At 43.4% G+C, this 18345-nt stretch overlaps 1 protein-coding gene and 1 long non-coding RNA gene across 2 annotated transcripts in view; both read left to right on the top strand.

Moving 5' to 3' along the window:
• Positions 1-18345, top strand: part of sptlc3 (serine palmitoyltransferase, long chain base subunit 3) — a 22692-nt gene extending 4347 nt beyond the window's left edge. The window contains exons 5-12 of the mRNA XM_037466443.2: positions 2588-2712; positions 3866-3959; positions 5877-5982; positions 7179-7398; positions 9470-9596; positions 15889-16024; positions 17114-17243; positions 17321-18345. Of these exons, the coding sequence (XP_037322340.1) occupies positions 2588-2712; positions 3866-3959; positions 5877-5982; positions 7179-7398; positions 9470-9596; positions 15889-16024; positions 17114-17243; positions 17321-17419 (1037 nt within the window). The 3' untranslated portion in view covers positions 17420-18345. The remainder of the gene's footprint in view (positions 1-2587; positions 2713-3865; positions 3960-5876; positions 5983-7178; positions 7399-9469; positions 9597-15888; positions 16025-17113; positions 17244-17320) is intronic.
• LOC134135256 (uncharacterized) lies at positions 12112-14231 on the top strand. Its single transcript, XR_009957219.1, has 3 exons — positions 12112-12430; positions 13028-13110; positions 13261-14231. It is a non-coding gene; the product is annotated as an uncharacterized LOC134135256 (long non-coding RNA).

The raw sequence follows: 18345 nt of genomic DNA, 5'->3' as shown, positions 1-18345 counted from the left end.
ACTTCTGACAAGACCGCGCTGTGTGTATATAATGAGAGTAGGCTTGGCTCGAGAAGACATGAAATGCTCAGCGCGGGTTTCATGATACTAGCAGTTTGAGAAGAAAAAAAACAGAAGACCCGAGGCATTAAAGGGCACATAAGTACAGTTGTGCAATTATGAAGACACACACACACACACACTCCTTCGCACTTCGCACCATCCATTATTAATTCATTAGATTCATTTGTTTATTTCTCCTTTCAAATGGGACTGTTTCAGCTGGCTCACTGTGAGGTTAAAGGAACAACATGCATTTGCTCCCATAAGACCTTATTAAGCATCAATTATTAGATCCAACTATCCCTATATAGTAGCAGGGACCATCACCGCTGTTTCAGTTTGGTATTGGTGATACACAAGTTATTTATTTTTAAAAGCACTCAATTCATTCTGAAAAAAACAGATAATTATTTAAGGTGAGAATCTGCAGAAAAAATGCCTTTTGTATCAGAAAATAAATGTTTTGACTTTTTGAACATAGCATGTCCAAACAAGCGTAACACGTAAAATAATTGTCTTAATGTAAGGTATCAGCTGGGGAGGCTTCATTTTTCACAGAATTCTAATGATGAACCTGGCTTTGTAAAATCTTTAAATCTCTTCCAAAAAAGTATGTATTAGGATATTGTAGACGCTAAACCATTGCTTTAAGCCACTGAGGCATTTTAACAGGAAACCTAATTGACGCGCTGCTATTTTACCATGAGGGATGAATGGGAGTCCTGTTGCTTTTCAGTTAAGATGCAAATGAGTCCATTTATTTGCCATCTTATGCTTTAAATCACACGTTTCAGACCTCCACACAGAGCGTAACATGATACAAGGTTATTTAAAAACCAACTAACATTTTCTGATTTTAGAAGCTAATTTAATTTTAGCCTGGCGATTAATTGTACATAATATCTAGTTCAGGTAAATAATTCTCACACGGATATTGCCAAATAGAATGTGTCAATGACTAGAGATGCAAAGTAGATACAAGGTGAAAGCACTCCCTCCCGTAAATACACTGATATGTCAAACATTCATGGATTTATTTTAATGGATAGCTCACTGGCCAGCTTCTCCTGCAATCATTAACCTTCTCTGGTGAAGTCATGTGTTCAAATAAACAACAAATTACCAAGATATACCAAGTATGCATCTACCGAGCACATTGTGCGTGCACTGATACACTAATATGTTGTTTTTGATGTACAGTTGTGAAAACCAAGCTGTACTCGTCTGCTGAGACTCCAGTCGACATCGGTGATAGAAATTATTAACTCATCCGGGATTTCCCCCCCCCCCCACCCCCCCTCTTGTTGTAAAGTCGTTGAAGAGAAACCGCTGTGGCTTGTTTACAATGGAATAGAAGGCTGTAGCTTGGAATGTGGCAAGCTCAATCTTTGTCCCTCCACTACAGGGCTCTCTAACCTCAGCGATTGCTGTGTCGCTTGATGATTCGATGCCAGCGAGGCGACCTTGGTCATTCTGGAAGAGGGCACTGAGCCTAATGATGTGCATGTGACTCGAGAGCTTACTTAAATCAGCAAAGTCAGTGTGATCTAATGAGGACTCTCTCACCTGTGGACTATCCAGGCCTCATGTAAAAGGTTCCCTGTAAAGAGCAAATGCGGTTTCATCATAAATGCTGCACATGCCAGCAGGGGAGGTGAGCCAGAGTGGTTCAGGAAATAAAGGTATCGATTTGTCTGGGATAAAGACGGAGCCGCTTCACTGTGTTATGGTTTCCGACACGTATCTTAATACACATTTTCCACTCCGTCCCGAGACATTCAGTCTGAACTTTTGAGAATTGCTCCCTGTGGTTTATGACTTCCAAGATTATTGACTTAATTTACAACTATGGTCTTATCAGAATTGCCCTAATAACATAAAGATTACCAGCTTCATTTTATTATTTTTTCCAGTTTGATGGTTAGTACATTCATCTTTAGTCTTAAACTATATATAAATCTTTTTATGGCGTTCTGCTGTGATGTTGTCACTTTTTCCTTTAAAGTACCTACCTACCTCTCTCCGTGTATCTCACAATTCTAACAGTCATTCTTTTTTATCCGCTGGTTGCAGGGCCAGTGCTGGGAAGCACCCAAAAACCTAGTTTTCGTTGCGCAAAATAGAAAAACACCATGTCAGTTGAGGGGTAACAACGGGATACATTTTCTAAATTAATTCTGTTAACCACCTGTCACATTGGGTTATCACCCACTGCCTCAGTCCCAAAGGGTGCTGCAGAACCATTTCAGACTTGACTTTTTGTATTACTGGGGATGAAAAAAGTGCAGTTTTTTTACTAGAAATTTACAACGTATTGTCTTTATAAATCTTTTGAAATGCCCGAAGAGTTGCTGACTGATGCTCTCCGTGCTGCTGGTGCAGGCTGTTTCGAGTGGGTCTCTTGCCTTTTTATCACAAGGCATTCATCTCTGTCAAGGCTTGTGATTGGATGACAAAAAAACAAAGGTCTAAAGGACTCCCAGATGGTAGGTACAATTGATGTTGTCATGGTGACTTATACCCCTGGGATTTGTTTCTCTCCCAGGTACCCTGAGCATCCACGAAGAGCTGGAGCAACTTGTAGCTAATTTCCTCAAAGTGGAGTCCTCCATGACTTTTGGGATGGGTTTTGCCGTCAACTCAATGAACATTCCAGCAATCGTTGGCAAGGTTTGCAATTTAACAGATTAAATATATATGATGTTCTATTACATAAAGGGGTAATTTTTCAGCGCAGCAGAAGTCTATCTGATTAGCTCTGTTCCTTCTTCATACGTGACCTATATTAATGAATATGAATAGTCAACTAAACTCTGCTGCGAACAACTCCTGACCCACCCCCATTAATTAAAATCACAATTAAACATTACAGTGGCCAGAAGCACAAGGCTCTGGGCATACATAGCTGCTTTGAGTCACATAGACAAGGAAGGACAGGCTATGTTAGAGCGCTACTCAAGGGTTTGATTAACCATACTGTGGCCTGTCGGCACACCAGCCAGGCTCTCTCTCTCTCACGCACACACACACACAGCCCTTGGTTACCGGGGGCAACACACAGCACCAATATCGGTGATGGGAACTGACAGGAAGAAGGGGAGGTCGGCTGTTTTAAGTGATGAGAGCGGGGTCGTTTATGCAGCTCAAGAGGCGAAGCAGCCCCTTAGGCTGAAGCCCCCCACAGTCACCCTGCAGGAGCCGGGGGTCGACCCACACTGCCAATTCTATCCTACAGAGACAGCCGTGCCAGGACAGGCCGCTGTGTACAGGCAGGGATACATTAGAGTGACAGCTGCTGGTAGACCAGGGACCAGGCCAGCTGGACCCCGGGCCACACCGACGCTATCCATCACTGAGACAGTGTCAACATTCCCTCTTCAAGACTTAATTTAAAGCAAGTCCAATGCTTAGAGCTTCAGTGTTAAATATGCTAATGTTCTGGAGAGAATTTCGCAGAACAGTTGAATTCATTTGCATGTTGATTTTAATGGAATATGAAGCACCATACTCCTGAAAGATGTTTATGTACAGTAAATACAACTATTCTCACACACAGAGGACATACGGGGGAGCCTTATGATGGATGATGCAGTGCAAGAGGAGTGGGCTTAAATGTAATTGGCCGCGTGGATCCCTTTTATTAAACAACAACTACTAAACAGCCCATTGGCAGGGACAAGTGACAAAAGCAACATATAGGAAATGCATAGAAAATAATGCTAGCCAAATTGTGTAGGTTGTTGGCACACAAAGGGATGATTTCCATCTGAATGCAGTTAAACTGATCATAGCATTTCAATGAGATTTCTCTGCTGATTTCCAGGGGGGTTTAATACTGAGCGACGAGCTCAATCACACATCACTCATCTTGGGGGCCAGACTGTCGGGAGCAACCATCCGGGTGTTCAAGCACAACAGTGAGTCCTGCTACTCTTTTTGTTTTTGAAATAAGTCTCATTAGTTGTCGTTCTTGCCTTACAACGAAGCAATGTGTTACTCAAGCCATAATACGTTGTCATAATGTGATGCTTGCGATGCGTTGCTTCGGCCAAACAAACATTGTTGATACACTATTGTAGTCTATCAGACTATAGATTTTGTGTTGATGAAGTTTGAATTTCTGTTTGTGCCACAACCACTGCACATACCATTTAGTTTTTCTTCTAATCCCCCCGAACTGTTGCTGCTGTGGGAAGCGCGTTGCTTGTGCGGTACAGGATTTGCCTTAGGAAAGACCTACTTAACATTCTGTGTATCGAGCAGCAAATGTAAAAGCTTCAGGTTCAGTTCACAGTCACGACTGTGTTATATCCATGAGCCGAGGTGCAGCAAAATAGAAGTTTGTTTCAAATGAAAATGTCACCTCACCGAAGCTTAAACGCTCTCCATTTTGGGATCGAGTTACATTCCCTCAATAGGAAACACCAGGAAGAATTCTTTCATCAACATTCCCTGTGCTTTCATTGGAAACATCCATTGCTCTCTCTCAGGGGACAGGCAAAGGAGCCAGTCCTGTGGCAGAAAATGTGTCCTGACAAGTAAGAGCAGAGCCGGTTGTGGGTCTCTTAAGCAGATCCCAGAGGCCTCTATAAAGGCAAGGAGCCCTCAGGCACCAGAGTAGTTGACCCCTCCCTTCCTTCATACCTCCAGCACCACACATTCTTTGCCTCTTTTAATAGTCCAAGGCCAATATTTTCTAAGAGGGCCAGACCAATTAACTGGGCCACATCAACAGATAAGTTGGACAATATATGTATTTATTTTTGCAACTTACATATGACAGATACTATTATTCATAGTATTGTGCGGATAGAAGTTCCTAACAGAGCTCAGGAACTGGCTCGTCCAGTTTAGCACTGTGAGGCTTTGGTGATGGAAATTCTTCGGTCATCAATATATTCCGCTCATTTGGAAGGAATGCAGTGTTGTTATTTCAAATGTTCAGTTTGAGGTTAGGCTTTATTTTTAATGCTAGCAGCATTACTGAACCCAGAGAGTCGGTGCAAAGATAACATAACGACGTGTGTGCGTTGTTGAAGCCAATACTCACCGTCCCCGTCACAGTCTTACAGCTTATCTCAAATCAGTGCTAAACCATGAAATAATCTTTTTGTCATTCTTGTCTCTGCACTCCACAAGCCCCGGTGGGTTTCTCTTTCACTGTCTGCTTTCCTGAATGTTGACAATGGGCAAGAGTGTCCTGTTGAGATTTTTATCAGAAGAGCATCTGCTGCCTCTTCGGCAAACCTGTTTTCTTTTTTTTTGTTGCTGAGGGAGCTCTATCGATCGTCTATGACAGATAAATTAGCTGTGACAAGTCACGCGCTGCTCTGTGTTTGTGGTCATTTCTTGCTGCCTTCTAGACCACAGCTATTCAACACTGCCATCTACTGGTTTGCATTAGAGGGGCAGTAATAGTGTTGCCTGTGATAAACTCTAAACCCCAAGGGGAAGTTATTTTACTGAAGCCAAAATTGAGATCCTAATTTTAAGCAACCATGGCACTGCATTTAGCTCCGTTAGTAAACCTGCCTGACGCAGACAATGCAGGTGTTCATTTGCATCAGGATGCAGATGTATTTGCTGTGTGTGAAAGGTGTTCCATGCAGATAAAATAATACAAAGTGTACTCTGTAAACGGCCCTGCCCTGAGGAAATTTATATTTGATATCATTTTAGTTGGTCCTTGGATCTGATTACAGTCCTCACCCTGTACACTGCACCTGTTACAGCTTAAGTGTTCAGTTGAATGGGAGCCTACGGATCATTTAACATATCATGCTAAATTTTAACTTCTGCCTGTGTCTCTGTTTGTGTTTTTTTATTTTTTTAAGACATGCACAGTCTGGAGAAAATGCTGAAAGAGGCAGTTTGCTCAGGGCAGCCACGGACTCACAGACCGTGGAAGAAGATCCTCATCATGGTGGAAGGCATCTATAGGTTAAAGAACACACAACCACACTCACACACAGTAGACCAGTCACGCTCACAGACCCGTATCATTGGTAAGTGCAGCTGTATTCTTTGTAAGTATAGGCTTCCATGTGGTCACCAGCAGAGTTGTGCACTGTGAGGCCTAAAGAGAGCTTTAACTTTCAACCAGTGTTTAGCAGTGCCTATAATGGTCTCTTTTTCAACTGCTTTCCTACCGTTGAATAATAGACTGTTTGTGTTGTCTGAGGTTGGGCACCGTTTCATTACTAGAGAGAAGAGAAAGGTATCCTGTGTCTCTCCCGGCAGTGAGCTATCCTGAGTCTTAGTGACCCTCTCCATCTGCTCATTAGCTCCAAATCAAGGCCAAATGGAGCCGCGGAGATTGACTTGGCTACACCCCCAGCTCCAACCGCCATGTTCTTTTTCCTTTCTTCCCTCTTTATAGCCTCATTTCATCCCTTTTGAACTAAAACACAACATGTTCATCGTGCTTTAAGCAATCATTTATTTTACAAAGTCTGTCAACTGAGATGTTTATTTAATGGTTTTATGACATTCCTAATCAAATGAACACGACCATCACCTGCCATCAACATAACCATTAGTTTCACAACAGTCATGCTAATTTGAGTGAAGACTTAATTGTGTGTAATTGGAGCGGCTTTATCGGGCAATGATGTCTAACGTCAGGAGTTCGAGAAACCTTTCGGTACAGCGCGACGAGAACTAAGGCTCCATATATCGCCTCCCTGTTACATCAAAAGGCTCCGATAGAGAGTAGGCATGCTTAGCTATATCCCGGCCCTGCCTTTGATGTCCACTGTGACCCTGGTGAAACACTGTCTTGTGTCATCTCAGGCAAAGCTAGGATAGAAGGTCTGGGATTGCTCTGTTTTCTTCAGCCCTGCTCTCACCGATGCTGTCTGCTTGTAGCCTTAAAAGGCTTGCAGCAGACGGGAGGAAGAGATGGGAGAGAGGTGGGAGTAAAGTGAAAGAGTCCAGCAGACAGATTCTTGGAAGATTCTCAAATTCTGTAATATGCATTTACAGATGTACAGATGCTGTGCAGTGGAATAAGTGAGGCTGGGGTCAGATTCTTCCCCTTTTAAGCCCAATCCCTTTTAAGAGTGCGGATTATAATTGATGAAATGTGCACATGTTTTTCCTTTGTAACTTTGCTTGTGTGATTCTCGTGTGATTAGCATGGAGGGCTCAGTGGTGCGACTTCCTGAGATCATCGCCCTGAAGAAGAAGTATAAAGCCTATCTGTACGTGGACGAGGCCCACAGCATCGGGGCAGTGGGGCCGTCGGGGAGGGGAGTGACCGAGCTGTTCAATCTGAACCCATCAGATGTGGATGTGATGATGGGCACCTTCACCAAGAGCTTTGGGGCTGCTGGAGGCTATATCGCAGGCAAGAAGGTAACTGAAGTGTTTGAACGTCTGTTTTAGCTTTTTTTTATTCAACTTTATTTTCCTCTTATTTTATAGTCAATATCAATATAGTGCCTTTTCAACATTTTTTTTCATATTTTTGTCTTAGTCTTGCCGTTTACATCTTTTTTATGTATTATACAGGTTGGCCTACTCGTGCATTGTCAGATGTTTTCAGGTTTCATTAGATAGCATGAATGAAAACATAAGGAAATGTACAACAACATGGGAGACATAAAACATCCTCACTGTTTCCATTCAGGCAGAAACTAGTGGAGATGCTATGCAAAAATAGTCCTTGTGGACCCCCAAAAAGATCAGGATATATTTTAATATACAGCGTGAAGGTGGGTTAAATCGCACAGAAACCCTTCCGACAGCATCCAGCAAAATGCCATTCTTATACAATCTTATACAAAATAACTGAACTCAACTTCTGATACTTTCTTGACATTGTTTAAACACCCGGTCAACCATTGTCTGTTGGCATTTGCAGCATTAACCCAAATGGCTCCAAAGCAGGGAAAACCCGCCATGCAAAGTATTTTCAAATATTCTTTCACCCAGGTCTGATTTCAAGCATACACACTCCATCACACCCTCTCTCTCTCGCAGCACTCCCATGTCCAACAAATGTTCCCCAGGCTGTGGCTGCAGGCTTTTTTTTTAATTCCTTTTTTACTCTATTAAAAAGTAGACTTTAGTACATACTAATCAACATGGCAGTTGATTAGAAAGCAACAGAGGAAACCGCCATGCTGCTTGAATTAGGTATTCTCTCGCCTGATGCTGGCTGGGCCCTGCTCTCCCATAATAAGAAGGTAAGGCTGGCAGAGGGCCAGCCCCTTCTTGTGGCGGCCGTCGGAACTGCGCTCCAGATTTAACAGGACGACTTTTAACAAGCGTGATGATGTTTGAAGTAAGAACGCTCTGCCTGGTTTGACAGCTGGCTGTAGTAAAGTCCGGAAAGAAAGCGGGCAGGAAAGAGAGCGAAAAAGCGTTAAGATTTGATGCATTTGTTGTTGCCGGGTTGACCGACAAAAAAAACAGATGTGTTCTGGAAAAGATGTTATTAAGCTATTTTATGAGCGTACCAAAAATAAATACCCTCAGAGCTCCTTTTTAATTCACTACAACCTTGCACGTAGGAAACTTTAATTCATCGAGCTTTTACTCAATACTTAGATTGCAATGAGTGTCGGTTATTAAACTCATCCGGTGAAGCGTGTGCCCCGTTCTGGCACCACTCCTACATTGTGGGATTGTGTATCGCCACATCGGTAATGCGGCCACCTTGTGGCTGAGGAAACACTCTGAGCTGTCAGTCCACGCCGCAGACGTGAGATGGATTTCGGACATGTTCCCTTAACTGGTTTATCTTGGTCGAGGCAAAATCCTGCGAGGGCCCTAAAGCGCTCAAAATCCCCTGCCTAAAACGAAAACAGATGTTGGGTTGTTTAAAGGTTCTTATCCTACATTTGAGCATTCCCCCGGCCCCCCCAAAAATCCCTTCCCCTCCCCGCGCGTGTGTGTGGGGACAGATGGCGGGGAGTGGAAATGGTGGCCAGACAGCTTCTCCGGCTACGTGTCATCACCCTGCACCCGCTGGCCACCGAGCAGCACCTCTTCCCAGCTCTGGGCCCCGCTCCCAACCTCAGACCGCTTACGCGCACGTGCTCCCGCGACCGAATGGGATTCCTGAAGCTCCGCTCTACTCTCGACAAGCACTCGCAGAGTGAATCTCCTGCTGACATTAGGGAAAATAACCCTGGCACTCGTCATTGTGGCTTATTGTAGCCGTGGTTCCTTCTTGAATGGGAGAGTCATTGCAGGTCGCCTTAATGGCCAGGACGGTGACTTGATTCTCTGGTGTAGACTACACATGTGCTCGCTCTCGTAGTGCCACCCTATTCTATTTATTTAAAAGACCTGAAAGAGATAATGTCAGCAAACACAGTTGGCTTTTGTATATATGTGTGTTTTTTCTTTTGTGACATACTGAACACACTGTCTAGTATCTCTGCTGATTGTCTGCGTGTCACTGTACCCCGCGTTGCAGGACCTGGTGGACTACCTCCGAGGCCATTCCCACAGTGCAGTATATGCTGCGGCCATGTCCCCTCCTGTCACAGAGCAGATCATACGTGCCATGAAGTGCATCATGGGAACCGACGGCAGCACAGAAGGTGGGTGTCTGAGCTCATCTCGGCTCAACCGCAGTGAAACGTCTTCTTCTGTTGGTGATAACCTGATGTTATTTACACAGGTGATTATGTCTGCCTTTGCAAAAAATGTTACACATTTTTTAATATAAGTTTAGTGGAACCCACAGCAAACCAAACCCAGAGGATGTTATCTATGTAAAGTTTTGTAAAAAGTCCAGTCCTGCAGGGAAGGACAAACAGCTGCTCAGTCAGGAAAATGTGTTTGCAATTATGGGGGTCTGTAGTGGTAGAAACGGGGGGGGGGGCACAGAGTCCCTGAGCACACGTGACCTTAGCATGGAGGAAATTATTTTCATATGTGTGTTGTGAGGAACACTGTACCTCCTGAAAAGTTACTGCATGAATGGCATCAGACGTTGGGGAGTAGTCATTACCAGACCAGTTGAGTACTGCCAGAGTTATTAGGGCCTGAGCCGACTGCAAGTCGGGCGAAAGCCCTATTGAAATTGCAAGAATTCTTCTTCTTCTTTTTATTATTTCGCCACTTCGAACGCACTTTCGGGGACTTCATCATGTTCAAAAACTCTTGAATTTTTGCACGCGCATCAGAAGTGCGCAAAATTGACGTATGATTGGGGTCCCGCAATTAGAGGAGAAAAAAAAGATCTCTCTAGCGCCCCCCAAAGTGGCCGCAATGTTAATTTTTTTTTTTACTTTTACCGATCGACTTGAAACCTTTTCACACAAGTTCTCTTGGATGTGCTGTACACAAAAAAAATTATGGTATGCAAATGCGCCTACCGTTTTATGGCCGCCATTTTGAATTTTGTGAAAAACACGTTTTTGCGAACTCCTCCCAGACGCTTGGTCCGATTCTTACGAAATCTTCGGCAAAATGATCGTTGGCTTGATGCGATCAAAAGTTATCGAAAGAATGTTGATATCTCATTTTTCAATAAAGTTATGGACCAATGAAGTTTGTAGGTTTGTGTCCTGAAAATTCAAAGGCCTATAACTTTTTTTTTTTCTAACCGTCATTTTCACCAAATTTTGAGGACATGTTCACAATGAGTCCTAGAACATCCCCAAATTTTCCCAGAATATTTGAACATTAGGGGGCGCTGTGGTGATTCTGTGTATTTTTGGCCATTTCCTTCAATTTTTGCATTTACAAACGAACAAACTCCTCCGAGAGTTTAAATCCGATCCATTTCAAAATCTGGCAACTGGTTCCTGACACCCTTGGGGTCAAAAGTTATTAAAATCAAGAGTTTTCATAAAACTACCTGGGCGTGAGCTTGCGTGCAGTTTGGACAATTTTTGAAGATTTTTTTCCAAAATGTAAAATGGTATAACTCCAAGGAACATTGATATTTCTGGCTATAAATGTATATTCATGATGCTTGTGTAGGCCTTTAAGTAATGCCATGCAGTGATTTTCGAAAAAGTATAGCGCCACCTATTGGCTTAGGTCAATGCAAAGTTTGTACATTTACATGTCCATTTCCTAGCCCTTTAATCTCATCAACTTCAAATCTGGGAATATAAGACGTAAGACTGTGACGATGGCTCACAGTGAGAATTGGGAGTTTTGGACCAACTTTGTGGCTGTGACGTCGCCATATTCGCATGAAAGTTCAAGCACATCTTCTGAGCCTCGGCACACTCCAAAACTCTTGAAAACCTCTGTGAGTATCCTACGTGATGACCTTTACAGACCTGATGTGCAGTTTTGGATCAAAAGTGAAAAATTGCCTCCATTGCGCCCCCTGGAAGATTTTGACGACGCCCCGCCCGCACCCTGTTTGACTGACAAGTCCGCTGATTTTTTACCAAATGTATTAAAGGGAGACTTAAAAAAGTCTCTGAGGAATTTTCTCTAAAACAAACAGGAAGGCAGTTATAATTTTTATAGTGTGAATATTACCTGTATTTTTGGCGGAGAGTGACCAATCCTATTTCAATGACTTTTCGAATTCTAAAATCCATCTGGAAGAATAGCTCAGTGAGTAAGGTGTTGGCCCCCCGACGCTATGGTCGTGGGATCGACTCCCGACGAAATTATTTTTTTTTCTTCTTTTTTTAAACGTGTGTCCGGCTGATCTAACGGACAAAATGATTCAGTTTACTCTCCTTGCTGAGGTTATGGACTTTGTACACTTAAGAGCAGGTATGTCAAACTCGTTTCAGTTTAAGGCCAGAAACTGCTCCGTGGCCGCGCATACAGCTGACAGAAGAAGGTAAGGCTGATGCAGGACAGCTGGCTCACGGCGCAGCCGTTCTGCAGCGTGTCGCGGGTTTGACATATCTAACCTAGACAAATAACACGGACAGTTCAATATATTTACATCTGGATTTAAATACACGTATTCTGCAACATACGGGTGGAGATGCAAACACGTTTGGTGATGTAAATAGATGTTACGGGGAAATTTTAAGTTAAAGAACTTCATCACCCAGAATTCCCTATTCTTGGTTGACGGACATGCGCAGACTACGTGCGCGGCTGTGCGCACGTAGTCTGCGCATGTACGCCACTGGATTCCGGGTTTGTGTTGAACCGGCACAGTATCACCGCTCCGTATTTTAAACTGCTAACTACACACCTATACTTCAGGAACTATTACTACTATGTGGATGTAAGCAAAGTGTTCTCATTCCCTCTTGGATGTGTGCAGCCAGTGAGGTACGTTTTGTTTAAGGGCTTGTTATATCTGCTCGACGGCACGGACAGCTAACTGGGCTAGAGAGAGGAGCTAGCGATTGCCGGACGGGCCAGCCAGTCAGCCAGCTTGCTAACTACACACCGATGCTTACGTCCACATGTACTCAACGAAGTGGAAACGCTTTTGACGGTGAGTGATTACGTTTTCCTTGTGCGTTCTCCAGTCTTACCCAGCATACGTCTTTTAGCTAAGCTAACTACGGTAGCTTTACAGCGTCAAAAGACACCTCTTCACGCTATTAACGCCACTTTGTTTACGTTTCCGTGTGCCCTAAATAACTTGGCCCGATTGAATCACTTTATTTACACACTATGAGTAGAACCGTGCTCACAGCAGCTAACTTAACTACTTTGTTGTTTAACTTCATTGTCTATAATCTGCCCGCAGCGTGCAGCCGGGCGCAGCTAAATGACACGTAATGTATTGTGCGTCTTCAATGCTTTTCAATATGTTATATATTTATTGCCTTCACAATGAGCATGAATCTAACATTAAATGATATGATTAATATGCCCCTCATTCCAAAGAAATAATATACACACGTCAAGCTCATTATGGAGTTGAAACAACAAATTACTAAACTGTAAACAGTTAATATAAGAGAAAAAAATATTGTAATCAAGATAAATGTTTTCAAAACGTGTGATTAACTAGTCAATTGTCTATAATCTGTTGACAGCCATAATCGTATTCTGATAATACACGTTGGTGCTCAAATATTTTCAGATGGCCCGTGCAAAGTCATGCCACCAGTCTGAGGACATCACTGGGAATGGCACATGGGACACGTGGCTTTCAACTCCAGCGAGGTGGGAAAGCATTTCTTTATGTATATTTTGTTCTGTCTGCATAATTGTAAAAGACTTCTTCCCGCATTCGTACAACAGCATTCCATATCGTGTGACTGTCGATGGATGTAATAATTTGGCCTTCTTTTTTTCTTCCACCACACGGCACAGGTGGGCTTCACCGCGGGCAATCGTGGCAAAGACCCAAGTCGACTGGACCACAGCGGAAAATGATCCTTCCAGAGAAGAAGTTATTTACTTCTACAACGAATGGAAGAGTTACAACTTCCAGATGACAGCTCGCCGCTCATCCTTCTGGGCAACTTGAACATCCGACAGAACTTATGTGACCTACTGCGTTTATTTTCTCCTTTAGCTCTCATTTAAGTATTAAAATTCGCTGTATTTTTGCAAGAGAGGCACCAATCCTATTTGAGTGACGTTTCGATTGTGAAATTGTATTGGACCATATAGGTCATCTGCAGAGCGTTGGCCCCTGGCGCAGTAAACCAGGGTTTGATTCTTGGCATGCACAAGACTCCTCATGTGACTTAAAATGAATCCAGAATGCAATATTTGTTCAGTATGCAAGGGCAGTGATTTATTTAGTCATGTTTGGTCATGTTTTGGTTTTTTTACATGACAATATGGTTTGGTACATGCTGAGTTAATGAATATACATTCTAAAGTGCAATGTCCATATGTGAATAAGAGTTGTATACGTTTATCATAGTCAATATGGTGTGGAAATATCCCTTATGTAGTTGGTCAATGGGAACTATAGTAGGCCGTAATAACAGCTAAGGTAATTACAGGTGGATATTTCTGTGAATTAACCTTAAATGAGACTGCATTTATGATATCTAAGATATACAGAACAAGAAAAATGCACTGGATGTGTATATGTGTTGAATCAATTATACAGACGCAAACTGGAGAACGAGACAAGTGTTGCTGTGATACTTATTGTGGTCATCGTGCCCGAGACCCGTAACGATTACTCCGCAGGTCTTTTGCAGCGGGGCAACAGCCCGGCGTCGGTGGATTCCGTTCGCGAGGCCGCAGATGCAGGTTTGAATGGCAGCCCCGAGAGTGATTTGTTTAGTCTCTTTAGTCTTTTTTGACCCGCGAGCCCGGCCGACCGCCGCCCCACCCCGACGTGCGAGAAAAGGCGAAGGCCCGTTCATCGCTGCTTGCAGCTTTAATTGTAGTTGTTGTTGTTGTTGTTCTGGTACAAACTAGTGGGAATAGATTTAATACATGTAATGGTTGAGACGGTAACTACCGACAGAACTCGGAGTAGGTTCATCCTCTCACGCCCTCTCGTTCATTTGAACGTTTATCCTACAGCGGTGGGGACAATGAGCAGCAAAAGGTTTGAACAGAATAATCCACAGTGGCAAATTACATAACTAATAATCCACAGCTGTGCAACTGTACAATGAGTGGGGAAAAAAAGGCTACTGATTGTTCTGCAGTCGCTTCGTTTTAATGAGCCATTAGGGGAAGCTCTGCCGCGCGACCCTCAGAAAATTGCCGGAAAACACGATTTGGTGTGAATGCAGACATGCAAGACAATAAACACACAACATGTCTGGCACAAGGTGCAGAAAAGGGTTAATCCTTCTCGGGGCCAAAGCCTGGTGTTTCACAGTTGAGGAGTATCGCAGTTTCATGCAGAGATGGGGAACTTTCTCATCTGGCTCTGAACCAGACATGCTTTGCATCTGACGCACCTCAGCGAAATACCTGTTGTGGAAAAAATGAGTCTTGTCCTGTCTGTCAGAGGGCAGGGAACACTGCAAACATTGCAGTCTAATAAAACATCGGCTCCAACCTCCATCGCAACACTGTAAAAGCAAGAAGAAACGTCACACACACTTTATATACCTGATGAGTTTTCATACCTTTTTTCCCTGTGCTCCTCTGCGCCCCCCCCCTCATCTTCCTCGTTCATGTTGAATTTCGCACTTTAAAGCCAACTGGAGCGCTGAAACGGGGAAAAACCCTGACAGGCGGCTACATCCGCACATTCTCACCCACTCAAAGGATTTCAGAGTCTGGCAGCAGGTTTTTGACCTCCTTGCACTCTATCTAGCAGAGAGAAACAACTTATAAAATGGGGCCCGTGCTTTTTGGCGAATGTTCCCCCCCCCCCCCTCCTTCTCTTTCTCTGCTGAGATAAGGGGATTTAAAGTGCTCTCTTACACCCCCATGAAAGAACTGCCAATCTGTTCCAGGTAAGCAGAGGGAAACAAAGCTGTGTTCCAAGGCTGAGCCGTGCCAAACACGTATTCCTCCACTGAGTACCAGGCTACCCAGCGATTCGCATCATTTGGGGGGGGGGTTAGCGTTGCCGGCCGCCTCTGCTCTCTTAGATTTGTTCTCTTAATACATTTATCTGAAATACAGGTGATACTTGAGCATTATTTGCATTCCGTTGCAGTCGTGGCTGCGCTCCAGCAGCAGCAACTCATTTTGTGCGAAATTCATCGTGGCCAATTTGCAAACTCTCATTCTGGCACCGTGCGAGTGCATTCGCCATGCCGTCAGGCGGACAAAACTGAACCATCTGCTGCCGCAGCGGAGTTGTAATCATGAGCGAGTTCATAGTGCAGGCTGGAACGGCCCAGATGGAGGTGCAGGACTCTGGGAGGGGTGGCACTACATGAGCTACAGCGCACGAGTGATGTCCCTCCCCGCAGGAGACGGGAGAAATCTGCACTCAAAAAAAACAAAACAGTGAGTCAGTGTTTTCCTCGGGCTTATTTCGTGGTGTGCTTGTTTTTCAACCCGTAGGCATTAGACGGGTCCGCCAACTGGCAGAGAACACCAGATACTTCAGGGCCAGGTTGAAGGAGATGGGCTTCATCATCTACGGCAATGATGACTCACCCGTGGTACCAATCCTGCTTTACATGCCTGGCAAAGTGGTGTAAGTACACTTAAACTCCCACACAAAACCTCTGCTATCGGGTGGTCATTGAGCATGGACTTAATGCGGGACAATACGTATCAACGTTGCCATCCCTCGTTGTCACAATCAATTTCTTCAAGTGGTTTGGATGGCTGCCTTTATACACACGCCAGATGAATCCGTTGACCGTGTTAGTGAAGACTGAGTGTAGCCCCTTTTAGAGGAAACATCAGGTGGTGATTAGCTACGACACAGGTTTCTTCCAGCCTCTCCGGTGCAATCAATCGGGGCATAAAGTGTCTTTCAATGCAAATCACTACTAACTGCCATGAAAAGGCCAATCCCACACAGAAATTTGCCCTAAACAGCAGCTCATTTTTTTAACATTGCTCAATTTTCATGAATGAGTTAATAATGTTATGAGTTTTTCAACCGTCCAACCACTTTTCTCTTGTAACAACACTAAAGTGCATTTCTTAGGTATTTCATAGCAACTGTATGAAAGGGATGTCTGTGCAGCTTCTATCAAATCTACTTGGCCCCTATTTGTTTGGCTTGCAATTGTCCATTCAACATACAGTATATTGTAATTGATGTTAAATGTGCTGGTGTTTGATGCTCTGCACTAGTATCTGTACACAGTGCTACACTGCACACATGCATCAGCTGGGCTGATTCACTTCACCATTTTCAGGCCCATTGTATTCTGAGGCGGTGTGTGTGATCACTTAAAATGTAAGAAATGTAGGATATTCTTTCTAGTCGCAAGGCAACAGTTGATTTTCATTTTCTGCCTCATTTCGTTCTCGATCCAATTTCACTGGTGTTTGCACGCTGCCAGGCGTGAATAGCGTGTTGTAATGAAGTTTAATAACTAAGGAATGAAAAGAAGTAGCAATCATAGTGCTAGATGTTTAGCATCGGTGATGATAAATGTGACATTCAGAAAATCTGAATGAAGCAATTTCAATTGATAGAGTTCCATAATACCGAGTTAATCTGGCTCAAAACTTTGTCAATGTAAAAGTGTAATTCATTTTTCTTTTTTTCCTTTGTCACTCGTTGTTGATGATGTAAATAAAGTTAATGATCTCGTTTCAAACGTAGGGCTTTTGCTCGAGAAATGCTGGAGAGGAAGATTGGTGTAGTGGTAGTCGGCTTTCCAGCCACTCCGATCACAGAGGCCCGAGCTCGCTTCTGTCTGTCTGCATCGCACACCAGAGACATGCTGAACCAGGTACACTCGCACACCTAGCGACATTACGACATTTCGTACGGCGCACACAATCTGACACGGTGCCTTTTTGTCCTCAGGTTCTGCACCATATGAACGAGGTGGGGGACAACCTCTGTCTGAAGTTCTCACGACTGAAATATCCGTCTTGTCCTGACCTCGGTGATGCGACGGACTGAAATGACCCTTGACGCCTTCATTTCACAGTGTCAAAACGAGGCCTGGGTGTCCATGCCACAGCAGACCTGTAAACACACAACGCAGACTAACACCCATGTCTTACAGCAGAAGAGGGGCCAAATGCAGCTGTTTTTTTTACATTTTTCTTTTACATTGCGATTTAACAGAATACTCCCTTGTGCATCGGAGAGTCTCTATATGCACTATTTAAATCCTCTCATTCTTAATACATTTTATTGTGAGTACACATGAAATTATTGTACAAAAGTTGCTGAATGGGTCACAAACTCAGGTGCAGTATATCTGTTTATATTGAGACCAAAAACTCTCGCTTTAGAAGCTTTTTTAGTTATTCTATTAATTTATGTTCATGTTCAGACTTTCAAAACTTGTTATGGATTATTTTTTTTCTTCTCATAATGTAGCATCCACCTTTGTGTAAAAGAAATGCTGGTGGTGGATATTATCAGAGAATGGGGCACAGTGTTCATGTTTGATTTGAGTATGAAGTAGTACTTTCACGTGTAAGACTGAATTGCCAACATGTTGAATCTGCTGACTTCTATTTTTTTTTTTTTTTCTTTTGGTAAAAGAACAATGTTGCACATGAAAATGTCCTGAATGTGTTTTTAAATACAAAGGTTGATTAATTATCCAGATGACAGGCTCCTTTTGGAGCTGTCTTTTCCTGACACATGATTATTTAAACATCTCATGGAGGAACAGATTGATGTTGATGACGGTGCCTTTGTTGCGTTTCGTAGTGAACTGTTTTTATAAACCTTCTCTCTTGATCACGCAGCAATTACTCAACCACTGTTCAATCCAGAGAAACCCTGCACAGACTAGGAAAGATGCTACGGCTTGTTTTGTGGCGAGACTGCTCATATCCACCGAGTCTTAACAACTTAATTGATGATGTTTT

This window comes from Pungitius pungitius, chromosome 13 (genome assembly GCF_949316345.1).
Source record: "Pungitius pungitius chromosome 13, fPunPun2.1, whole genome shotgun sequence".
Taxonomy (NCBI): domain Eukaryota; kingdom Metazoa; phylum Chordata; class Actinopteri; order Perciformes; family Gasterosteidae; genus Pungitius; species Pungitius pungitius.
This window is presented reverse-complemented; position numbering and strand designations above follow the sequence as displayed.